This window comes from Camelina sativa, chromosome 15 (assembly GCF_030686135.1).
Source record: "Camelina sativa cultivar CO46 ecotype springtype chromosome 15, ASM3068613v1".
Lineage (NCBI taxonomy): Eukaryota > Viridiplantae > Streptophyta > Magnoliopsida > Brassicales > Brassicaceae > Camelina > Camelina sativa.
The window spans coordinates 8,214,092-8,241,171 of record NC_141894.1 but is presented as its reverse complement, the minus strand read 5'-3'; the positions used below and the strand labels follow the sequence as shown (position 1 = coordinate 8,241,171).

Sequence of the window (27,080 nt, the reverse complement as noted above, 5' to 3'; positions counted from 1 at the left end):
ACAGTATTTTTGAAATGATTTTATATCCTACATTACATAGGCTAATCGGACGCAATTCTGTCATCCTAGTTGGCTTGGCCACCTTTGGAATAAGACAAATATGAGTTCGATTAAGATTCTTATCAAAAATCCCCTCCACAAAAAACCTATTAACCAAAGCCACAAGATCCAATTTCACTATACCCCAAGCTTTCTGGAAAAACAAAGCGGTCATCCCGTCTGGACCTGGGGCTTTATCCAGGTGCATCATAAACAAAGCTGGCTTAATATTAATATTTACCCAAATTAATTTCCTAATTAGCCCTCAAAATACGTTCGTTCACACATTAATTTGGGTCAACAATTGACTAGATTAAAAAGATTCCGGAAACATTTCATTAAACACACACATAGGAGTTACACTTCTCACTTTTGTCATAAAAAAAAAAAACTATACATTAGTAAGCAATAGCACTTCCCTCATCTAAGTATAATGGGATTCTCCAAATCCAAGAGAATGGCTTTTCCTTGCGTCTCAATTCTTCCTCTTCTCCTTCTTTTATTAATCACTCCTTTCTCTTCATCTTTTTCTCCGAGTGACACAGTCACAAAAGAATTACTTAACGAACTCTGCTCACAACCGACAATTTACAAGCACTTCTGCATCACTTGGCTTACCGATGATCCAATGACGTTTGGCAGCGACGTGAACGGTCTTCTTACTTATGTCATTCAAACCACGATATTGTTTGGCTATAAGAACCAACGAATGATGTTAGGCTTATCAAGAACCACAACTGATCCGACGCTCAAGATCCCGTATGGGTCTTGCTTAACATATTATGGCTTAGCCATTAAATCGATGGAGGACGCTTTAGATTTTGCTATCTCTAAAAAGTACTCGTTATCATCTCAGGAGGCTGCGAAAGCCTTTATTAGTATAACTACGTGTGAAGCTATTCTTGCAGGACGTAAAAATGTGACGTATGATGTTCCAATACGCAATATGCGGATTAAAAGAATGTGTAATATTGGTAGAGTTTTCTCTGACGTTTTGAGGTTTTGATTCTTTGTGTATCTTTCACCTGAAACACGGAAATGAATAAATTCATAGTTAAATTACTGTGTCTTGCATCTTCGCCAAGGCTGTCATATCTCGTTACTTCTGGTGTAAATTTGACAATCATATTATTCAAATTTATACCAGAAGTAACGAGATATAAGAGAATACGGGAAACCTTTAAAATTGTCCTAGAATAAACCTTTTTAGCATCAAAATATAAGAAAATACGGGAAAGTAAAGTAAGAAAATACTAATCAGATAACTATCTCGCTGCACTAATGCTAAGAATAGCAAAGTTTTTCTCTATCGTTAATTAGGACTTGTGGTCTAACTAAGAATCAGAAACCCATTCCACGAGTTTATATTATTAGTTCGAGTGGAGAAAATCAATTGCAAGCATCTACAAATATGTATCATCAGACGTAGCAAGACAACCTACCAACGAGCATAAGAAAGAAAGAAGCAAAGATGGCAGCATTGTGTCTTCTCTGATGTTTCCTGTAATTATGATTGGTTCCTTGAACGCACAAGTTGCAGACATGAAAACAATCTGCGGGAAAGAGACAACAACTAGTATTAGACTAATCATATATATAAAAGTAGAGTTCTGATCTCTCCTTACTGGTCAATTTGATATTTAATGTTTTAAAATATAATATTTATTTTTAATTAAACTTAAAATTCAACACATTTAATCATATATATAAATTTATATTTTAATTTCACTAATTACTACTAATTTGTAACTGAAAATTCATACTTTAATTTCACTAATTACTACTAATTTGTAACTGAAATTAAATAAATTGTGAATTGACTATTGTTTTCCTCCATTCATTTTCAATTAAACACACTATCAATTAAAATTGTAACTCCTCTAATTAAATTATATTAGAAATAACTTCTATCACTACAAATCCTATAAATAACCATTCCCACATCTTCCTCCACCATATCTCAAATTCTAAATACTTTTTTTTTTTAATTTTTTTGCATGGGTTGAAAACTCATTGTAAATGTTTTTTTTTTTACAACTCATTGTAAGTGTTTAATTATATATTTTGTTGGATATATCTTATATTGTGATTTCAATTTTATTTCTTTGCTTTTTGTATTGTTTCCTTTCTTCTTTGTTTTCTTATTATTTTTAATTTTAAATTACATATGATAATAAAAAAATATTACATTACATATGTATAATAAAAATTTGATGGCTATACAAAAACAAATATCATGCAGATTCTAGAAATTATTAATTTTGATCATTGCACAATAAGATAATCAAACTAAAGAAATCATCTTTATTCTTTATCTAGATATTTGATTATTTCTTACATATTTATTTTATTTGTAAAAGTATGCAAATACTCATTATAATACTCATTTAAAGATCAATATAATATTTAAAGATCAATATAATACTCATTTCTCTTCCTATAAATACTCATTATCCTATTCTCTTAGTCTATCACTTTTTTCATTCTCTCATCTTCTTCCACTACTCTCAAATCTTCTTTTTTTTTTTTTTTTGTATTTTTTTTGTTATTGTTGTTGTATGGGTTAAAAATCAAATCAAATATCATTGTAAAAGCTTAGTTTTAGAGTTTGTATGATATGTATATCTTATATATATTTTTTAATCTTTTAAAAGATTTATCTTCATTTTCTATTTTATATTAACATCTTATAAGTCATTATTTTCATAATTTCTTACAATATTCACCACACAATAAGATCATGAAGTTGAAATGATCCATATCTAATTATCTATTATGTTTGTGGTTATCTCACATATTCATGTATCATTTTTAATAATTTATAAAGATCAATATAATATTTAAAGATCAATATAATTATCCATTTATAAAGTCTATTTTGTTTTGTAAAGTCTATCAACTCTATTTATAAAAACTATTTTGTTTTGTGATCCAATTGATAAATCTGCAAAGATTAATATAATATATATATATATTTTAATGATTTGAAGTTTTTGAAAACAAAAAGAACATAATTAAACAATTGGTTTTTGTGTGTTTAATCAAAATAAAAAACGATCCAAAAAAGAAATCATATTCAGCTGGAACTTAAATGTAAAAATAAATTATAATTTTAAAAATACCATTTAACTAAATTCTCTAAAGATGAAACCATTAGTATGAAATCTAGCACTATAAATTAAATTGATGAGTGAAAAATAAAAATAAAAAAACCAAAAAAATATAAGTTATTCTCGTTCTCGGGATTTTAAAAATTATTGAGATTGAAGAATTCATATAATTTTATAAGAAAACTAATTTAGTTTGTCACTTCAAACGTAATATTTTTTTTATTTTGAAATATTATGTGTAGGTGTTGAGTTTATATCAACAAACAACCAAATCATGTGAATTTTGATTCGGCCACTTAGTATTCCTTTTATTTTAGGTTATAAAAAATTAAAATATTTATTTATAATTAAAGGCATGTAACTCCATTTAACTCAAATGTAACTCCTATCCAATAATTGTACATTAATTCATTCATCCTACTAACTTCTTTATCTTTCAAGAGAAAAATATTTATTAAATTCTCAATTCTCTAAATTCTAAATTCTCTAAATTCTAACTTCTTTATTGAGAGAATGTAACTAAATTCTCTAAAGATGAAACCAAATATAACTCCTATCCAAAATATTTATTTATATTTTTGGTTAAATTTTAATATTTTTAAATTATTTTGGTTGGCTAAACTTATATTCATATTTTGGTTGGCTAAATTAATATATTTCTCATGTAAAATTATTGTTTATAATATATTTCTCATTTCAAAGTTTAAAGCGATATATCATATATATAAAAGTAAGGTTTTGGTCTCTCCTTATTGGTTGATTTTCATTTAATGTTTTCTAATTTTTTTATTTTTTTATTTGCTTTCTAATTGCTTTAAACAATATTTAAGACCCAATAAACACAAAACATTTAACTCACACATTAAAATAAAATTATAACTGAAAATAAAATAAATTATGCATTAATCATATTCTACCACTCAATTTTATTCAAACACAATAAATTACTATTGTAACTTCATAATTCTAAATGTAACTTCCATCATTGTTTTATCATATAAATAAGCATTCTCTTAATCTCTCATTCTCTCATATTGGCATTCTTTTCCTATCTCATTTTCATGTTCTCTCATTTTCTTTTACAATACTTCAAATCATTTTTCGTTTTTTTTTTTTTTTTGATTTCTTATTTTTGTTGTATGGGTTGTAAAAAACAAATGAAATATCATTGTAAATTTTTAATGCTAAATTTTAATTTTAGAGACTATATGATATATATTTTACATTGTTCTTATTTTAAAAGATTCATCTCCATTATCTAATTTGGATTATTATCTTATAAGTAATCATTCTCTCCTCCTCTCCCACCAATATCAATATGTTGTTATATCTCATATGTGTTGTAAGAGTTTGATTCTATATTTTAATTTAGAAAGTATTATATATATATAGATTTTACATTGTTCTATTTTTTATAGATTCATCTCCATTATCTAATTTGAATTACATCTTATAGTAATCATTCTCTCCTCCTCTCCCACCAATATCAAATGTTGTTATATCTCATATGTGTTGTAACTTGTAAGAGTTTGATTCTATATTTTAATTTAGAAAGTATTATATATATTTAACATTGTTTTCAATTTTTATTTTATTTATATAAAAATAAAATATTTCTTTTATATTTCTTGCCTTTCTAATCTATTCATATTTATTTTTTAAATTTGCATTGTTAAATTTAAATTCATATATGTTGGTTTTAACAAAAAAAAAATCAACTTTATTTGAGAATTAGATGTTCCTATTCATTTTTAAACGATCAATGTGTAACATAATATATATATATAAGCATTTTGTCTTGCAATCAGAAGTTCCATTTCCATTGCTTAACTCCATGGTTAAACTATAATATATGTTGTCCTATTTGTAGGAACAATAACATACTTATTTAATATATTTAAAAGAGCAGATGATTAATCGAATAAACATTTCTCCAAATTTTATAATTCAATCAATGTGAGTGTACTTATTACTTTGAAAAACCTTTACATTGAAGTTCATAAAATCATATAAGAAAACTAAAATATTATGTCACTTCAAATTTAGAAGGAAACACTTGGTATTCCTTTTAAAAAAAGTCAAGACATATATGAAAATTTAATAATATTAAACTCACTTTAAAGGCATAAAAGATCATTTAACTCAAAAATAACGTCTATCCAATAATTCCATACATTCCTCCCACAAATAAAAAAAAAAATATATATATATATATATATATGTTCAATATTATATTTAAATATTACAGAATTTTTTAGTTAGCTAGACTTATAGTCACATATATACAATATATATATATATATATATATATATATATATAAAAATCTATATTACTTATTAACACCATAATTTGACCCATTATTTGCTTAACTCAAAACTGGTTTCAAAGCCAACTAAAGAAAAACAGAAACAATCTTATTGATATTAGACCAAAACATGGGCATACAAACATAATCACTTACACGGAAGATAATTATTTTTAAAAAATAACTTATTATTGCAACATCAACATATGAAGGATTTACATAAGTAGTTAGTTAGAAATCTAAAATACAATAAATGTATTGGGAACAATATTAGTCAATGATAAGATTGGATCCTCAAAAGCAAGAAACAACATCCTCATAATTCATAAAAAATAAACGCTACAATTGTACACATCTAAACGAAATGGTATAAACATATAGTGTATTAATGATAAGCTCAAATTAATCCCTAGAGCTACTCTCTCAAATTAAGAGGTCAATGCAGTACTTAGGGGTCGAATTCCACAAGGACTCAAGTCTACACAATAAATTATAGAGTTTTATAATTATGCTAAACAAATTGATTTAAATTAAAATAGCAATGCAAAATATTAAATAAAGTTGTTGTAAATTCAGAGGATCAAAAAGCTAGGCCTAGGGAATTTCTCAGGAAATTATGAAATATTAAATCAGATAAATTAATTAAGGTTCAAGCAATAAAAATCAGATCTAGAACTCAAAACTTTTGGTAAATTAAATCAGTTCTCACTGCAAATAATATCTAAATTTAAAACCAGAAAATCCAAATCTCTTTGTAAAATTCTAAGTAATAAATCAGCTTTAAGAACAGGTTTAGATAAGTTCACAGAATTATTAATTCAAATCTCTTTGTAAGAAACAATTCTGCTCATCAATGGTTTAATCAGGAAAACAATTATATTCTCATATCAATTTATTTCCCTAAGATAACAATTCTAGGTGATCAATCAAGAATTATTGTGAAGAACAACCAAGGATGAAGATCATAAAAGATTAAGAACCCTAAAGATCTCAGATCTAATAGATCATAAAAACCCTATGAAAAACCCTAAACCTAACAAGCAAACTACTCAGACATATTCAATGATGAACAAGATATGATTCTGAATAATAAGCAATTGAAATTAAAAGAGTAAAAGGGAGTTCAAGAAATTCTTCTCTCAAAGCAGATCTCTCTCTCCAAACCTCTCAAAATCTCACAGGGTTGCAGAAAAAATAAAGACTTGATAGAATGAAACTTGAGGGTTTGGAAAACCTAAAAACACTATTTATATGTCCTAAAACACGTCATGGACTTATGTTGCAAATATGGAAAACTTTGGGGCAGATTTGTAAATTTTCCAAAACTTGGGTCTTGAGTCGGCAGAGATGAGTGTCGATCGATGCCTCCTATCTTGGTGTTGGTCGATGCTCCTGCTTTCATCCGAGACCAAATTGATTCTTCAAGATTTATGCTCCAAAACATCCAAATTGCTCCATTTTGCTCCTTCCATGCTAAAAACCTGTAAAGACTCAAAAACAATCTAGAAACAAATGAAAAAACACTAAAAGACTCTTTATATCATGGTTAAAAACCACAAAAACCATGATATATCAACTCTCCCAGACTTAGCCTTTGCTTGCCCTCAAGCAAAACAGAAACTTAGACCTGTGAAAGAGGTTTGAAAACAGGGAACTCACTCAACTGCATGATGATTCTTATTCACACTCTTCATTTTCCTGACTCAAGAACTTACTTCTTATATTCAACCATGATAAGCATCAACATTCCTTACTCAAATCCCACAATCCCTTGGAATCTCTGAAATCTCCATTGTCATCTCATTAGTCAATATTAAAGCACAAATAAGGTGAATTCTTACCTTGGGTGTATTGATCAGTGACATATGGACTCTCTTCAGGCCAAGACATTCTTCTTACATCTCCTTTCCTCTCCCTTTTCTCACTTCCATTTTTTTTCTTTTCTCTCTTTTCTTATTTTTTTCTCCTAATCAAAGGTGTAAGCGAATACCGGGGTCATCGGTAATTTACCTACCCCTCGCTTCCAAGCTTTGTGTGATCATTTGACTCAAGAGTAGAATAATGAGGTCACTGGTAATTTACCTACCTCTCTAAACTGATCAAAATCATCTCATCTTTTATTCTTTTTTTTTTCTTAGCACTGAAGGGAAGAGAGAGGGGAGACATACTTTGAAAAATTGCACTGTCCTGTATGGCCTGAAGAAGAAGTCTAGTCCACTGATTTCCAACCCCAAAGTAAGAGATTAAGTCCGGTTAAAATCCTGATAAAAGTTGAGACAACGTTAGATCAATCAGATATCCATTAAATAAGGGCTTTCAGGATTGTTGATAAGGCTCATAGTCTTTCTAAGCTTCAGTTCTGAGATCAAGCATAAACAAATAATCATTAGAGTGTTAGCCAAATAAGAGAAATCATTAATCAAGATCATAATTCCCAAAGACAAAAAGAAAAATTTTGAAAAATTTGACTCAAACTTTATGGTTTTGACTGACACAACTGAAACTCAAAAACAGAAAACATAGTTAGTAACTAACCTCCCCCAGACTTAAACAACACTGTCCCCAGTGTTATCAAGTAAGAGGAAAGCAAAAATAGAAATAAAATAAGTAAAAATCAAAATCAAAAGAAAAAAGAAAAACCTACCAGTGGGTTGCCTCCCACTAAGCGCTTGTTTTCAGTCATTAGCTTGACTGTGTTGGAGCTCAGGCATCCGGAGGAGCAGAACATGGCATTGAAGTCCTCTTCATCCAAGGTGTTGTATAATCTTTAGGTTCATGAGGCTTTCCAAGGATGTGAGTAACTGGACCAGGGTGAGACGTAGGTATGGGAGGGTATCTTTTCTTTCCTGCAAAATCATCAACAGAAGAAACAAGCGCTCTACGATAATCTCGTGGCTTGGTTAACTGCAAAACAGTTTTTATCTCTTTGAAATTCTTGTTGATGATAGGAGGAAGGTTAGGAGAAGAAGATGCATACCTTGGCCTTACCTGAGGGCTCTGGAGTGTGGATTGATGACTATTCTGTTTGGGAACAGGTTTCTGACTTGGAGCATCAGTTTTGGACAAGTTCAGTCGCGGTCGTGGAGGGGTGTCGATCGATACCATGTTGGTGGCATCGATCGACACTGAGCCTGATGCTCGTGTTGCAGAAACTTTTTCAACAGAAAAAGTCTGTCCATCAATAGTAGGAGCTCTCCTCAGTGTATCCATCTCAAAACTCATACTCAAACCATCCACATGCAGTGCTATGTGTCCCTTCTTCACATCAATGATGGCATCAGCTGTAGCCAAGAAAGATCTTCCTAAGATGAGAGGATCTTTAGGCTCTTGATCATACTTCAGCACCACAAAGTCAGTGGGAATCATGAAGTTGCCAACTTTAACTGGAATATCCTCTAAAACACCTTCAGGAGTTCTTCGGGAGCGATCAGCCAAGATAAGAGAAATCTGAGTTGGCTTGAATTCTGTCATCCCAAGTCTCACAGCAACAGAATGTGGCATCAAGTTGATGCTAGAACCAAGGTCACAAAGTGAGTGTGCAAACCTTCCTGTGGAGATAGAGCAATCAAGTACAAAGCTTCCAGGATCTGGTAACTTTTCTGCAGTCCTACACTCAATTGCTGCACTCACTTTCTCAGAGACAACCACTTCCTGCTTCTTTTCCTTCTTCCTCTGAACAGGCTGGTTCAACAGAATTGCACTAACATCCTTAGTTAGCAAGGCTCCTTCTTCAGGGCTCAAACCATTAGATACCATTCTCTTGACATAGCGCTTGAGTGGTGGTGAAAGCTTTACTGCATCAATCAAAGGCATCTCAATCATCACCTTATCCATCATTGCTTTGCATCTAGCTTCCTCCATCTCCTGCTTGGACTTTCTTGGCTTGGGAAAAGGAACCTTTGGCTTGTAGACCCTTTCAGCAGCTGGAACCTGAGATTTCGCAGCTTTTGGTTCCGTCTGAGATGAGTGTCGATCGATACCCAGGTGGTGTCGATCGACACCATCATCTGAAACCGAGAGATTGGCTGATTTGTCTCCTTGTTCTGCAGAAAAAATTTCACCATCATCTTCATCTCTCACTGATATGGCATTGCAAGCATGTCTGGGGTTTGACTCAGTTCTTGCTGGAAGATAATTCTCTTGCCTTTTTACAGACCCAGCAGTCTGTGCAACTTGAACCTCCAGCTTCTTAACATGAACATTCAATGCTTCTATCTTTCCATTCAGCTCAGTGTAGACATTGTCAATCTTTCCATTGAATGTCACTGTCAAATTCTCTTGACCTTGTAGAAGCTGCTCAAGCATGGCCTCCATTCTACTCTCAGAAGAAGTCTTAGGAGGTGGAGACTGATAAGATGAATTCCCATAGGTCCTTGTATAGCCACTGTTCTGTTGTTGCTGCTGATACTCTGGCTTGGAAGTGTAGCCTGAAGAGTTCCCACTGTAAGGCCTATTGCCTTGCTGGTTGCCAAACCGATGTCCCTGATTTCCATACACATAGTTCACATCTTCCTCTTGGTGTCCTTGATCAGGTTCTGGCTCATATGTCTCAACCTCAGCAGCAAAATGAACAGATTTCTTTCCCATAAGGAGATTATGCACTGAATCTAGCTTAGCATTAACAGAAGCTAACTGGTTTGAATCAAATCCTCCATGCAATCTCTTCCTTTCAGCATCTGCTCCCTTAGTGCTATTGCTAGAAGCCAAATTCTCAATCAAAACTTCAGCATCTTCTGGAAATCTTGTCTTGAAGTTCCCATGACTTGCAGCATCCAAAGCTAACTGATACTTCCAGTCACACCCTCTGAAGAAGATACTCAACAGTTGTACCCTTGAAAAACCATGGTGTGGACAGTCCCTCTGATAAGCTTTGAATCTCACCCAAGCTGCCTTGAAAGCTTCCTCTGGTCTTTGCTTGAAAGTGGATAGCTTGACTCTCAACTCATCTGACATTGCATCATCATAGAAATGGTTGAGGAAAGCCACTTTGACTTGTTGCCAAGATGTCAAAGATCCAGCTGGCAACTGCTTCAACCACTAAGATGCCTCTCCTGCAAGTGAGTATGGGAAGAGCTTGCAGAATATGAAGTCCTCAGTCACTCCATTAGCCTTGATACTGGTCACAAGATCCTCAAAGTGCTCAATATGGCCCAGAGGCTTCTCATTGGGCAAAGCAGAGAATGGTCTCTGTCCAACCAGCTGAAAGTAAGCAGGCTTCAGCTCAAAGTCATTCCTCTGGAATGGTGGAGGAACAATTGCAGACCGGTTCTCATACACAAGATCAGCCCGGTTGTAGTCAGCAATGGTCCTGATCAGATCCTGGTTTTGGTCCTGTCTTCGAACTGGGTTCTGTACGTGGTTGGCAGCTCCACGCACGTCTGCTGCAGGTGGGTGTCGATCGATGCCACCTAGTTGGTGTTGATCGACACCGTCGACACCATCAGCTGGTTCATCGACAACAGCAGTTTCAGCAATCACATTGCCCTCAGCATCAATCTTTTGGCACTGCTCATTGCGCAAGTGGCCCTCTTGATCCCTCAAAGCACCATCCTCATCTCGCATCAGAATGATTGGGTTAACCATCTTCAGAGATTTGGCTGCTTTTCGGTTCTCACGCTCAAGTTTTCCCAACTCTTGGTTTGAAAGCTTCAGAATTGGACCAGTCTTGTTGCTCCTTGTGTTAGGCTTATTAGGCATACACCTGAAACACACAAGAGAAAAGAAAACAAAAGCGTGTTAGTTTGAAAATAAAAATAAAAATTTAGACAAAATCTAAAACTCAAATCTAATGGTAGATCAAAGAGTCCCCGGCAACGGCGCCAAAATTTGATAAGCTCAAATTAATCCCTAGAGCTACTCTCTCAAATTAAGAGGTCAATGCAGTACTTAGGGGTCGAATTCCACAAGGACTCAAGTCTACACAATAAATTATAGAGTTTTATAATTATGCTAAACAAATTGATTTAAATTAAAATAGCAATGCAAAATATTAAATAAAGCTGTTGTAAATTCAGAGGATCAAAAAGCTAGGCCTAGGGAATTTCTCAGAAAATTATGAAATATTAAATCAGATAAATTAATTAAGGTTCAAACAATAAAAATCAGATCTAGAACTCTAAACTTTTGGTAAATTAAATCAGTTCTCACTGCAAATAATATCTAAATTTAAAACCAGAAAATCCAAATCTCTTTGTAAAATTCTAAGTAATAAATCAGCTTTAAGAACAGGTTTAGATAAGTTCACAGAATTATTAATTCAAATCTCTTTGTAAGAAACAATTCTGCTCATCAATGGTTTAATCAGGAAAACAATTATATTCTCATATCAATTTATTTCCCTAAGATAACAATTCTAGGTGATCAATCAAGAATTATTGTGAAGAACAACCAAGGATGAAGATCATAAAAGATTAAGAACCCTAAAGATCTCAGATCTAATAGATCATAAAAACCCTATGAAAAATCCTAAACCTAACAAGCAAACTACTCAGACATATTCAATGATGAACAAGATATGATTCTGAATAATAAGCAATTGAAATTAAAAGAGTAAAAGGGAGTTCAAGAAATTCTTCTCTCAAAGCAGATCTCTCTCTCCAAAGCTCTCAAAATCTCACAGGGTTGCAGAAAAAATAAAGACTTGATAGAATGAAACTTGAGGGTTTGGAAAACCTAAAAACACTATTTATATGTCCTAAAACACGTCAGGGACTTATGTTGCAAATATGTAAATTTGTAAATTTTCCAAAACTTGGGTCTTGAGTCGGCAGAGATGAGTGTCGATCGATGCCTCCTATCTTGGTGTCGGTCGATGCTCCTGCTTTCATCCGAGACCAAATTGATTCTTCAAGATTTATGCTCCAAAACATCCAAATTGCTCCATTTTGCTCCTTCCATGCTAAAAACCTGTAAAGACTCAAAAACAATCTAGAAACAAATGAAAAGACACTAAAAGACTCTTTATATCATGGTTAAAAACCACAAAAACCATGATATATCAATTAATACAAGTGACTGCGAAGCCCATATATGACTAATTAAAACGAAATAATACAAAAGAGAAAACGAAAAAGACCATAAAAAACAAGAAAGTGCCAATTACACCACAACCCACGCGTTGCGTGGGGAAGCACCTAGATTACCTAATTACCTAAATTCATACTTTATTTTACTAATTACCTAATTACTACTAATTTGTAACTGAAATTTCATACTTTAATTTCAATAATTACTACTAATTTATATATATGATTAAATGAATTGTGAAATGACTATTGTTTTCCTTCATTCATTTCAATTAAATACACTATCAATTAAAATTGTAAATCCTCTAATTAAATTATTTTAGAAATAACTTCTATCACTACAAATCCTATAAATAACCATTCCCACATCCTCCTCCACCATATCTCAAATTCTGAATACTTTTTTTTTTAATGTTTTTGCATGAGTTGAAAACTCATTGTAAGTGTTTTTTTTTAACAACTCATTGTAAGTGTTTAATTATATATTTTGTTGGATATATCTTATATTGTGTTTTCAATTTTATTTCTTTGTTTTATGTATTGTTTCATTTCTTCTTTGTTTTATTATTTTTAATTTTAAATTACATATGATAATAAAAAAATTACATTAAATATGTATAATAAAAATTTGATGGCTATACAAAAAAAATATCATGCAGATTCTAAAAATTATTAATTCTGATCATTGCACAATAAGATAATCAAACTAAAGAAATCTTCTTTATTATTTATCTAGATATTTGATTATTTCTTATATATTTATTTTATTTGTAAAAGAATGCAATGTTTTAAGAAAATAAACTATTGTAATACAATAATTAAATTAATTTTCTTTAATTCTCTCTAAGCTCTAAAAAATTGTAATACATATTTTTAGTATACTCATCATTATATTTAGTTCTTGTGATCCAACATATAATTATATGAAGCTCTTGATTGCACTTCATATGATTTCATAGGGAATACATTTAATTTGTTACATACAAAATAATTTGGATTTTAATTATTTTACTCTTTAGTTTTTTTTTCAGCAGTTAACTCTTTAGTTTATGTATTAGTTTATATCATAGTAAATATTCATTTTTTACACACACACATATATATATATATATATATATAACTTGTTCAGTTTGCTCTTTATTGGTCAATTTGCTCTTTAATGTTTTAAAATATAATATTTCTTTTTAATTAAACTTAAAATTCAACTCATTTAATCATATACATAAATTCATACTTTAAATTTACTATTTACTACTAAACTGTAACTGAAATTACATATATTGTGAATTAACTATTGTTTTCCTACATTTATTTTCAATTAAACACATTATCAATTATAATTGTAGCTCCTTTAATTAAATTATTTTAGAAATATAACTTCTATGACTTCAAATCCTATAAATAATTATTCTCACATCCTCCTCCACCATATGTCAAATTCTAAATATTTTCTTTCTTTTGTTTATGTTTTTGCATGGGTTGAAAACTCATTGTAAGTGTTTAGTTATATACTTAGTTGGATATATCTTATATTGAGATTTTAATTTTTTTTTTGTTTGTTTTATGTATTGCTTCCTTCCTTCTTTGTTTTCTTATTATTTGAATTTTAAATTACATATATCTAATAAAATTTTGATGGCTATACAAAAAAAACTTATCACGTAGATTCAAAAAAATATTAATTTTGATCATTTCACAGTAAGATAATCAAGCTAAAGAAATCATCTATATAGGGAATGTACTTAATCTATATAAACAACTTAAACTGATTTGGATTTTAATTATTTAACTCTTTAGTTTATGTAGCAATTCATATGATTTTATAGGGAATGTATTTAATTTATATTAAAAAAAATTAAACTGATTTGGATTTTAATTATTCAACTCTTTAGTTTATGTATTAGAACATAAACTGAATTTTTGAATATCATAGTATATACTCATTTTTATTATGTACAATATACAGTATTTGTTTTACCTTGAATAGTCAAAAATATCAAACAAAACTAGGGGCATTTGCATAAATACCCTTTTTACTATACCTTTTTGCAAAAATACAATTTTTGATGTTCATTTTCAATAATACTCTTTTTAATATACAACATAACTAAATTTTCACCCTAAACTCCAAATACTAAACTCTACCCCCTCAAAACTATATCCTACATCTAAAATAGAGAATCCAAATCAAAAACAAAAAATTCTAGAAGTTAATTTAACCAAAAAATTGTGTGAAAGAGGACAAAAATGAAAATAACCAAAAAATTGGTATTTTTGAAAAGGGGTATCAACAAAAAGGTATTTCTAACATTATCTCATAAAGAGGTCTATTATGCAGGCTGAACAATAAAAAAATAAAAAAATTTGATAAATATGTATGTATAGTTATATTGAAATACTTTATATAATTTGATATTGTAATGATTTGAATAAATAAAAGTTGATTATTGAATTTAGGAAATTTATTTGTTATATATATATATATATAATACCACTTTTGAAAACTACGCCTTTTAAAAACTTTATTAAAAATACCACAAAAAAGTGAAATACGTATAATCTTAGAAAATATACATAAACTATCTATAGATATATGTGTGTGTGTAAAATTTTATATATAATTTATAAATACCTTTTAAAAACCTTTCAAACCTTATAAATTTGACAAAAAAGAAACCTTATAAATATTTGGATCGAGTCTCTAAGTAGTACGTACTATCTAGAAATATCTTATAAATCTTATAAAACTTTATAATTTTGCATATTTAAAAATGGATATTTTTGAAAATAGATAGATGAGAGAGACATTTCTAAAAATATTGGCAAACTTTATAATTATTAAATTAATTAAAATTAATTAACATAATTAATACAGCAATCCGCGCATATGCGCGGACTTTTACCTAGTAACAAAGAAGAGAAAAAAATATCTAAAATCAAACTCATGATCGTTTTACACATCAAGTCAACAACATACGAAAAGATGAGAACAATGCAGGCAAACCCCAAATCTGTTTATGAAAGGCCATAACTGAAAAGGATTATATTTTATTCAACAAGACTTTTTTTCTAACTGTTTCATATTATCAATTGAAAATGGCTGATTGAATACCATTTTTTGAATTAGCTAAAGAATGATTTCATAAATTTTTAAGGATATAAAGAATTTCACATCCAAATTAATATCCTAATTAGCCCTCAAAATGCGTTCGTTCACACATTAATTTGAGTCAACAATTGACTAGAAGAATAAACAGATTCCGGTCACATTTCATTAAACACACACATAGGAGTTACACTTGTCACTTCTGTCATCCAAAAAAACACTATATATATTGTTATTAGTAAGCAATAGCACTTCCCACTATATATATTATTAATCAACGCTAGGTTAGTATAGCGACGTGAACGGTCTTCTCAGTTTGGTCTTTCAAAAGACGCTATCGTTTGGCTATAAGAACCAACGAATGATGTTAGGCTTAGCAAGAACCACGACTGATCCGACGCTCAAGATCCTGTATAATTCTTGCTTAAATTATTATGACTTGGCCACTAAATCCATCGACGAAGCTATAGAGTTTTCTATCTCCAAGGAGTACGAGTTAGCATTTCAGGTGGTTGCTAGAGCCTTTCTTAGTGTATCTTCGTGTGAAGCTATTCTTGAAGGACGTAAAAATGTGCCGGCTTATGTTCCATTACGCAATATGCGGTTTAAAAGAATGTTACACATTGGTAGAGTTTTCTCTTCTCCTTCTTTTGTCAGTCACTCCTTTGTCTTCATCTTTTTCTCCGACTGACAAAGTCACAAATGAATCACTCAAACAACTCTGCTCAAAACCGGGAATAAACAGACCCTTCTGCATCTTTTGGCTCGCTGATCCAAAAACGTTCACCCTCGACTTCAACGGTCTTCTCGGTTTGGTCCTCGAAAAGACGCGTTTTCAGGGCTATACTAACCTAGCGTTGATTAAAAGTGAAGCATCTTTCACGACTGATCAGACGCTCAAGATCCCGTATGGGACTTGCACAACATATTATGACCCAGCCATTAAATTGATCGAGGAAGCTATAGGGTTTGCTAGCTCTAAGAACTACCAGTTAACATCTCTGGTTGCTGCGAAAGCCCTTAAAAGTATAACTGTGTGTGATGCTGCCCTTGCAGGACGTCATAATGTGCTGATTTATGTTCCACAACGCAATTTTGATTTTGAAAGAATCTGTAACATTGTTAGAGTTCTCTCTGACGTTTTGAGGTCCTGATTCTGTGTGTAGACGGCAAAAAGTTATTAAATGAATAAATGCATAGTTAAATGACTGTGTCTTGCAACTTCGCTAAGACTTTCATCTCTCGTTACTTCTGGTATATATGAATTTGTGACTATAATAAATCTTGTACCCAAACGAAGATACAAACATACATACATACGTACTATATGAACACTAACGTAATAACCCAAGGTCTTGAAATATTTTCAGTTTTTATTTTTTAAAATATTTTTTTCAAAGAAGGAAATGAATGATTAATAACCAAGATATTTTTTGACAGGTTCATTATCAATGGAATAATGGTGGATTGAATACCATTTTGATTTAGCTGAAGAAGAATTCATAGATTTTAAAGGATGATATTTATGAATTCCACATCCAATAAAAGTGGATTATTTTTAGGAAAGATATATTCTCCTCAAATTAATATTGTAATTTTTTTTTTGACAGATGTTAATTTTGTAATTGTCCCCCCTAAATAGTTAATTCACACATTATTTTTAGTCAACAATATTGATTAGGGTAAACAGATTTGGGTGATCACATTCCATTAAACACACAAACACCAAGATTAAGCATGCCAAATGGGAGTTACACTTGTCACTTTTGTTATCCAAGAAAATTATATATGTACTTTTTAACAAAAAAAAACTATATATGTACTTTTTAACAAAAAAAAAAAAAAAAAAAAAAAACTATATATGTATATTAGTAAGCAATAGCACTTCCCACATCTAAGGGCATACACATACTTATTCTCCAAATCCAAGACAACGGATTTTCTTCGCGTCTCAATTCTTCCTCTTCTCCTTCTTTTATTAATCACTCCTTTGTCTTCATCTTTGTCTCTGAGTGACACAACTAACATAGTCACAAAAGAATCACTCGACCGAATCTGCTCACAACCGACAATTTACCACCATTTCTGCATCATTTGGCTTACCAATGATCCAATAACGTTCACCATCAGATTCAAGGGTCTTCTCGAATTGGTCATCCAAAAGACGCAATTGTTTGGTTATAAGAACATAGCGATGATAAAAGACTTAGTAAAAACCACGACCGATCCGAAGCTCAAGATATCGTATGGGTGGTGCGTTACATATTATGAGTTAGCCATTAAATCGATCGAGGACGCTATACGGTTTGCTAGCTCGAATGAGTACGAGTTAACATCTCAGGCGGCTATGAGAGCCTTTAGTAGTATAACTACGTGTGAAGCTGACCTTGCAGGACGTAATAATGTGCCGTCTGATGTTACACTACGCAATATGCGGTTTAAAAGAATGTGTAATATTGGTACAGTTTTCTCTGATGTTTACAGGTTCTGATTCTTTGTGTTTTTATTTTTCACCTCCAAGAAGACAAAAGACTATTAAGCGAATAAATTCATAGTTAAACTTAAATTATTGTGTCTTGCAACTTCGGTAAGACATTCATATCTCGGTACTTTAAAATTGTTCTACAATAAACCCTTTTAGCACCAAAAATAAGAGAATTCGGGAAAGTAAAGAAGAATACTAATTAGATAACCATCTCGCTGCTAAAAATACAAAAGTTATGTTGACTATCTATCCTTTTAAAACATCAACATGTCTTTTTTTATATAACAATGGACCTGTCATAAAATCTAGGTAACAATGCATCTAACACTGGTTTACTTCGTAGTTAACCAATCTGTTATCGATAAGATGACTTTATTTTGTTGATGGACAAAAATGTTGTTTAAACCATCAATTTTCAAATTAACACCATTAAAACCATAAACTTTCCCGAAAACCATTTAAAACGTCAAGTAATCTTAACTATCATTTTAAAACATCAAATGTCGTATACTCGTATTAAACGGCATTTTTTCCAATTAACAAAACGACATCATTTTATTGATATCATATTAGTTAACGACGTAGAAAACGGATGTTAGTTGCTTCGTTAGAAAATTTTAGGACATGTCTATTTGGCTCGTCAACAACATTTGATATTAAGTTCATGGTTTAAACGACTTTTTTTTTTTGGAAATTCTATGAGAATTTTTGTTTGTTTGTTTCAAAGATGGAAATGAACTACAGCAAAACCTATATAAATTAATATTCTTAAAATGAATAAAGAATATAAATTAATAAATTTTCCTTGTCCCGAGTGGGAATAATGTAAAAAATAATAAAATTCGATAAGATAATAAAATAATATTTTTTTTTTTGAAATTCTCATGTAAAATATGGTCCCAATAATCTAAGAAATTAATAATTATGTAAATTTACACATATACATATATATAATAATGTATGCTACTCCTAAAATACATATCTATAAAACAATTTTTATGTTGTATTTTTAAACAATAATGATATAAAATATTGCATAACAGTCATAAAAATAAGTAAGTTTTTAAAAAAAAAAATCAATTTCTAGATATGCATGATGTACATTTTGATAGTTTGATAGACTATTAAAATACGACAATTAATATTATTATTCATAAATTCGAATGTATGTATGTCATTTGTATAAGTAAATTTTCTATAGTACTTGTAATTTATTATCAATAATTTTTAAAAAATATTACAAATTGAATTCCAAAACCATAAAATTTACAACATTTGAAAGTCTAGTCTTATATTTATAAAATGATCTCAATTCATAACTTTTTAAAAACAAAAAAAAAATAAAGTATATCTATAAATTAGTAATTCATTATAAAGTAATAAATATCACTATAAATTAATAAAATGGCATGGTCCCAACATTATTAATTTATAGAGGTTTTACTAGCAAGTAACAAGCTAGATATTGTTTTGATTGATTCATTATTATCAATTAAAAAATGGTGGATTAAATACTATTTTGAATTTAGCTGAAGAAAAATTTCATAGATTTAACTTATGACCGGTGATTTATTAAATGTTGTTTACACGTAAATATAACATGTTACAATCTATATTATGTTTAACATAAGTTAAAAACTTAATTCTCTATCATAAATATAACACGTAAATAAAATGCTATTTGACACCAAAATAACACTCTTGTGAGTTGTGACCGGTCATTTATTAAATGCTGTTTAAATATAGAAATGGTGATTCAAATTAATGATATAGCATTCAAATTAATAATACAATTAATTATAATGGCATTGTGTGTAAATAAGTTTGAACTCCAAGCCTTCTTCCAAAGAAATGTTGTGAAAATAATAATATAGATATTGAATATCTATCCTTTTAAAACATCAATATTATCGACGAAACCAAAATGGATATGTCATAAAATCTTATAACAATGCATCTAACACTCGTTTACTTCATCGTTAACCAATCCGTTATGGATAAGATGAGGGTTTAAGATATTGTTGGAATTTAAAATCCTTCAAAATTTGAGGGTTTGAGGGATTGTTGGAGTATGGTTCAAACGACATTTTTTTTTAAAATCCTATGAGAATTTTTGTTTGTTTGTTTCAAATATGGAAATGAACTATCAACCTAGATACTTTTTGACTGGTTCATTATTATCAATTGAAAAATGATGGATTGAATACCATTTTGAATTTAGTTGAAGAAGAATTTCATAGATTTATAAAGATATCTTAGATTTCATATCCAATAAGGGTGGATTTTCTATATTAATGTCTTCCCAAATTAATTTGAGGCAACAATTGACTAGAATAAACATATTTGGTTCACAATTCATTAGCCTTAACACACCAAAGATAAAGCTTGCCATATATATAGGAGCTACAGTTTTACCACATTTGTCATCCAAAAAAGCTAAGCAATATATGCACTTCCAACATATATCCACATCCAAGAAAATGCCTTCTCCTGGCCTCAAAAGAAGCGTACTTTCCGTTCTTCCTCTTCTTCTTCTTTTATCAATCACTCCTTTGTCTTCTTTTTTTTCTCCAAGTGACAAAGTCACAAAAGAATTACTTAACGAACTCTGGATTTGGTCATGCGAAGGTTTATTTGGGCTACAATGACCTAATGATGATGAAAGGCTTAGCAAGAACCACGACTGATTCGAAGCTCAAAAACTCGTATGGGTCTTGTATAACATATTATGAGTCAGCCGTTAAATTGAACGCGGAAGCTATAGGGTTTGTTAGCTCTAAGAACTACTTGTTAACATCTCAGTCGGCTGCCAAAGCCTTTGTTATTATAGCTGTGTGTGAAGCTGTTCTTACTGGACGTAAAAATGTGCCGGCTTATGTTCCAGAACGCAATATAGTGTATAACAGAATGTGTAACATTGGTAGAGTTTTCTCAGACGTTTTGAGGTCGTGATTATGTGTGTAACTTTCACCTGCAAGAAGGGAAATGAATAAATTCATATTAAATTACTGTGTCTTGCATCTTCGTTATGGCTGTCAAATCTCGTTACGTCTGGTGTAAATTTGTGTCAATCATATATACATATCCATATAACTTTTAAAATTGTCCTACAATATAAACCTTTTTAGCACCAAAAATAAGAGAACTCGGGAAAGTAAAGTAAAGTAAGAAGAATGCTATGAAGATGTATTGAGGTTGTTACTGATTTATAGACTCAACAAAATAAGATCAAGAAGCTGTGAACAAGACTGATGCATATACATGGACAGCTACAAACGACGAGTAACGTTGAACACATGTACAGACACAGACGCAATGATTCTTTAGCCAGAGAATCAGAGAACACTAGCTCTGCCAAGACAGGTCAATGTGAAGTCACATGGAATGAAGTGGCGTGATGAACCTTGAGTCTTATTGAGAAGATCCAAGAAGTCAGAGCTCAACCAATCATGTTTTAAGATCATGAGAACAAGCCTTTCATAAGCAGCAAAGTAAACCTGAAAACGCAACAGAGCAGAAGAAGGTATCAGCTCCATCATACAACATAAAAATATGTTTAGCAGTTGAGTAAACTTGAGGCAATATAGAGCAGAAAACAAAGCAGCATCATGAAGAGGTTGTGTAGTGAAACAGAGCGGAAAAGCTTCAAGTTGCAGCAAACAGTGAAGTGGCTGTGTGAGAGAAGCATGCTTGTGTCAGGTGCGACAGGAACAAAAGGCATGGGTCAAGTTGAAAAATAGAGAACAAGCTTTTAACCAAAAGACAATAGGAAGAAGCTTGTGGAACCTAGGGTTTGTGGAGAACTCTAAGAGGTATAGAAGGAAGAGGTGGTAACAAGAAGAAGATTAAGCACCTTGGACCTAAAATTGAGAGAAGCATACATAGTTGTGTTTGGTGTTGTCTCACCAGCAAGATAGAGAATCTGTCGGTGGTTTTTGTAGAGGTTCACACTCGTCCGAAAACACAAAGAGTGGTGGTTCCTTTAGTTAATGTAGATTAGAGTGGTAGACACAAGTGTGTGCTAGATACTGGAAGTGGCAAATGTGATTTTTGTGTTCTAACTCTAGTGAATGATCCTGGAAGTGACCCCTAGGATGTAGGTTATCCAAACCGTTAACAAATATCTTGTGTCGTCTCTTCTTTATGCTCTCATCTCTCTGTTAAGCGTCGCAAATACATATATGTCCTACAAGTCTGTAGATCTAGCATGCATCTCATTACTTCATACTAATCAGATAACTATCTCTGCACTAATGCTAAGAATAGCAAAGTTTTTCTCTCTCTTAGATTAGGACTTGTGGTCTAACTAAGAATCAGAACACGAGATTCTATAATTAGTTCTAGTGGAAACAATCGATCGCAAGCATCTACAAATATGTATCATCAGACGTAGCAAGGCCATCTACCAACGAGCATAAAAAAAGAAAGAAGCAAAGATGTCAACATATCTGATGAACAGAGTTTTAGTGTCTTTTCTGATGTTTTTTGTAATGATTGGTTCCTTGAACGCACAAGTGGCAGACATAAAAGCAATCTGCGGGAAAGCGAAAAACCATTCTGTTCGAGCTACATGAAATCCAACCCGAAGACATCAGGTGCTGATCTTCCAACACTTGCAAAAATCACATTTGGTTCTGCACAAACAAGTGCATCTGAAGCTTTCAATAGAATCCAATCTCTAGCCAAGACAGCAACCAACCCAACTTTCAAGAAAGCATACACCTCGTGCGTACAACATTATAAGAGTGCAATCAGCAGTCTCAATGAGGCTAAGAAGAGCCTGGCGTCAGGGGATGGTGCAGGGTTGAACATCAAGGTATCAGCAGCTATGGAAGGGCCTACAACATGCCAAGAAGACATGGAAAATTTCAAAGTTGACCCTTCTTCAGCTATAAAGAACAGTGGTGATTTTCAGAACATTTGTGGCATTGTTCTTGTCATCTCGAACATGATGTGAAAAAAGGGCTTGAATTCAATCTCCCTTCATACTCTTTAGACGATTACATCACACAGTTACAATACGTACACTGATATCTACACAGAATATTAAGAACCTGGTTTCTTAGCATCTTGTATTTGCATAGGCCTCACTTCTCTTGATAGAAGAAATTAAGAGACAACAACTATCGTATTAGACTAATAACAAAGAAGAGAAAAATATCTGAAAATCAAACTCATGATCGTTTTACACATCAAGTCAACAACATAGGGAAAGATGAGAACAATGCGATTATATTTTATTCAACAAGATTTTTTTAACAGTTTTATTATCAATTGAATAATAATAGCTGATTGAATACCATTTTGAATTAAAGAATATTAAAGAAGAATTTCATATATTTTTAAGGATATTAAAGAACTTCACATCCAGTAAGGGTGGAATTTTTGAAGGAAAGATTAATGTCTACCCAAATTAATTTCCTAATTAGCCCTCAAAATACGTTCGTTCACACATTAATTTGGGTCAACAATTGACTAGAATAAAAAGATTCCGGAAACATTTCATTAAACACACACATAGACATAGGAGTTACACTTCTCACTTTTGTCATAAAAAAAAACTATAGATTAGTAAGCAATAGCACTTCCCTCATCTAAGTATAATGGGATTCTCCAAATCCAAGAGAATGGCTTTTCCTTGCGTCTCAATTCTTCCTCTTCTCCTTCTTTTGTAATCACTCACAAAAGAATTACTTAACGAACTCTGCTCACAACCGACTATTTACAAGCACTTCTGCATCACTTGGCTTACCGATGATCCAATGACGTTTCGGCAGCGACAGCGACGTGAACGGTCTTCTTACTTATGTCATCCAAACGACGATATTGTTTGGCTATAAGAACCAACGAATGATGTTAGGCTTATCAAGAACCACAACTGATCCGACGCTCAAGATCCCGTATGGGTCTTGCTTAACATATTATGACTTAGCCATTAAATCGATGGAGGACGCTTTAGATTTTGCTATCTCTAACAAGTACTCGTTATCATCTCAGGAGGCTGTGAAAGCCTTTCTTAGTATAACTACGTGTGAAGCTATTCTTGCAGGACGTAAAAATGTGACGTATGATGTTGGTAGAGAATGTGCGGATTAAAAGAATGTGTAATATTGGTAGAGTTTTCTCTGACGTTTTGAGGTTCTAATTCTTTGTGTATCTTTCACCTGCAAGACGGAAATGAATACATTCATAGTTAAATTACTTTGTCTTGCATCTTCGCTAAGGCTGTCATATCTCGTTACTTCTGGTGTAAATTTGACAATCATATATACATATCCATAGAACCTTTAAAATTGTCCTATAATAAACCTTTTTAGCACAAAAGATAAGAGAATTCGGGAAAGTAAAGTAAGAAGAATACTAATATTCCTCACCTCTCTTGATAGAAGAAATTAAGAGACAACAACTATAGTATTAGACTAATAACAAAGACGAGAAAAATATCTGAAAATCAAACTCATGATGTTTTACACATCAAGTCAACAACATAGGAAAAGATGTGAACAATGCAGGCAAACCCAAATATGTTTATGAAAGGATAATTGAAAAGGAATATATTTTATTCAACAAGATTTTTTTTTTTACTGTTTCATTATCATTTGAATTAGCTAAAGAAGAATTTCACATCCAGTAAGGGTGAATTTTTTTGAAGGAAAGATTAATGTCTACCCAAATTAAAATCCTAATTAGCCTTCAAAAATTACGCTCGTTCACACATTAATTTGAGTCAACAATTGACTAGAATAAACAGATTCCGGTCACATTTTATTAAACACACACATAGGAGTTACACTTGTCACTTTTGTCATAAAAAAAAAAAACTATATATATTATTATTAGTAAGCAATAGCACTTCCCACATCTAAGTATAATGGGATTCTTCAAATCCAAGACAATGGCTTTTCCTTGCGTCTCAATTCTTCCTCTTCTCCTTGTTTTATTAATCACTCCTTTGTCTTCATCTTTTGTCTCCGAGTGAAAGAGTCACATTTCAATTACTCAACCAACTCTGCTCAACACCGACAATTCGCAAGCACTTCTGCATCACTTGGCTTACCGATGATCCAATGACGTTCCGCAGCGACGTGAACGGTCTTCTCAGTTTGGTCTTTCAAAAGACGTTATCGTTTGGCTATAAGAACCAACGAATGATGTTAGCCTTAGCAAGAACCACGACTGATCCGACGCTCAAGTTCCCGTATAATTCTTGCTTAAATTATTATGACTTGGCCACTAAATCGATCAACGAAGCTATAGAGTTTTCTATCTCCAAGGAGTACGAGTTAGCATCTCAGGTGGCTGCGAGAGCCTTTCTTAGTGTAACTTCGTGTGAAGCTATTCTTGAAGGACGTAAAAATGTGCCGGCTTATGTTCCATTACGCAATATGCGGTTTAAAAGAACGTTACACATTGCTAGAGTTTTCTCTGACGTTTTGAGGTCCTGATTCTTTGTAGAGTTTTCTCTGTCGTTTTTCACCTGCAAGATGGGAAGGAATAAATTTATAGTTAAATTACTGTGTCTACTGTCATACTCATATCTCGTTACCTCTGGTGTAAATTTGTGACAATCATATATTCATATCCATAGAACCTTTAAAGTTGTCCTACAATAAACCTTTTTAGCACCAAAGATAAGAGAATTTGGTAAAGTATAGAAAATAATACTAATCAGATAACTATCTAATGCTGAGAATAGCGAAGCTTTTCTCTCTTTTAGAATAGGGACTTGTGGTCTAACTAAAGAATCAGAGACCCATTCCACGAGTTTCCAACACTTGCAATGATCACGTTTGTTTGGTTCTGCACAAACAAATGCATCAGAAGCTTTCAATAGAATTCAATCTCCCTTCATACTCTTTATACACTACATCAAGAACCTGGTTTCTTCGCATCTTGTTTTTTTTTACATAGGTAAATTAACAGGCAACAACTGGTAAGTATTAGACTTATATAGCAAAGAAGAGAAAAATATCTGAAACCAAACTCTCTTCATTATCCAGTAAAAAAAACTCAAGATCGTTTTACACATCAAGTCAACACCATAGGAAAAGATGAGAACAATGAAGGGCAAACCAAAAAGGTCATAACTGAAAAGGAAGATACTTTATTGAACAAGATCACAAGATGAGAGAATTGGCTGCAGCAACGTAATTAGAGAGACACAGAGGTAGGTTTGTAGTCTATAACCAAAACTTTATCCAAGCTGCCTAGGAACATGGTGGCGAATTCAACGTGAACGGGATGAGCAACGTACTCAGCAACAGCTTCTTTGCTCTCAAATGTGGATTCAAATATGTGAGTGTAACCTTGGTGGAGATTCTCAATGCTCACATCTTCTCCCCTAAAATTTATACATATCATCATCTCTCAGGTTTTAAGTGCAAAGCCACCCAGAAATCAGTAAAAAAAAAAAGACAAGAGAGCAAATTTGGATCTCGATTTGCGAAACGCTAAGAAGCATGATTCAGATCTAAATAGTTCGATCAGGAATATGATTACAAAACACACAAAAGGATCGGAGAACAAACCAGTGGAAAGCTTTCATAGGTTCGATGAGATTGACGAGGTTGGCGTAACCTTTGATGAGTTCTTCGATTTTCTCAGGGCTTACCCCATCTTTGAATTTCGCAAGCAGTACGTGCTTCACAGTTCCCTTATTAGCTTCCTCCATTTCTGTCTCTGATATGATATTTTCCACTTCTTCTCTCTTCTCTCGACTGTGGTGGAGTTTGACTATAATCTATAAATGGACGGTCAGGATCTTTTACAACGTGCAAGGTGCAAATACATACGTTCGTCGTCGCATTGTTTTTGGTTAAGCTGACATCTCAATAAAACATAACATCACTGGTAGCTTTTTAACTTATAAACAGTTAGGTTTACTTGGTTGGTTTATGGTGAAAGCGATAACTACACTTTACCAGTATACCATTTATATACACTTTAATCTTTACAAGTCGATCTCACTTAATACTGCATCTTTGTTTTCCTTAGAGAGGAGAGGACTAG

The 27,080-nt window shown here is 31.9% G+C and overlaps 4 protein-coding genes and 2 pseudogenes across 4 annotated transcripts; 5 read left to right on the top strand and 1 right to left on the bottom strand.

The window, feature by feature from the left end:
- The first annotated feature begins 478 nt into the window (after window positions 1–478).
- LOC147926389 (pectinesterase inhibitor 2-like) lies at window positions 479–1,045 on the top strand. The gene has a single exon (XM_087487043.1). It carries the CDS (start codon window positions 497–499, stop codon window positions 1,043–1,045), a length of 549 nt encoding a protein of 182 aa, XP_087343169.1. The 5' UTR covers window positions 479–496.
- A 15,120-nt stretch (window positions 1,046–16,165) lies between these two features.
- LOC104748254 (pectinesterase inhibitor-like) lies at window positions 16,166–16,740 on the top strand. Its single transcript, XM_010469926.2, has one exon. The coding sequence runs from the start codon at window positions 16,168–16,170 to the stop codon at window positions 16,738–16,740; it is 573 nt and encodes a 190-aa protein (XP_010468228.2). The 5' UTR covers window positions 16,166–16,167.
- Window positions 16,741–16,790: 50 nt separating this feature from the next.
- On the top strand, window positions 16,791–18,152 carry LOC104748253 (pectinesterase inhibitor-like). The gene is made up of 2 exons (XM_019236691.2): window positions 16,791–16,840; window positions 17,486–18,152. Exons 1-2 carry the CDS (start codon window positions 16,791–16,793, stop codon window positions 18,075–18,077), a joined length of 642 nt encoding a protein of 213 aa, XP_019092236.1. The 3' UTR covers window positions 18,078–18,152.
- Window positions 18,153–22,507: 4,355 nt separating this feature from the next.
- Window positions 22,508–23,138, top strand: LOC104746063 (pectinesterase inhibitor 2 pseudogene; annotated as a pseudogene).
- A 1,828-nt stretch (window positions 23,139–24,966) lies between these two features.
- On the top strand, window positions 24,967–25,516 carry LOC109129323 (pectinesterase inhibitor-like; annotated as a pseudogene).
- A 524-nt stretch (window positions 25,517–26,040) lies between these two features.
- LOC104746062 (stress-response A/B barrel domain-containing protein HS1) lies at window positions 26,041–26,979 on the bottom strand. The gene is made up of 2 exons (XM_010467446.3): window positions 26,600–26,979; window positions 26,041–26,412 (listed from the first exon to the last, which is right to left on the bottom strand). Exons 1-2 carry the CDS (start codon window positions 26,740–26,742, stop codon window positions 26,223–26,225), a joined length of 333 nt encoding a protein of 110 aa, XP_010465748.1. The 5' UTR covers window positions 26,743–26,979; the 3' UTR covers window positions 26,041–26,222.
- Between the last annotated feature and the right edge of the window lie 101 nt (window positions 26,980–27,080).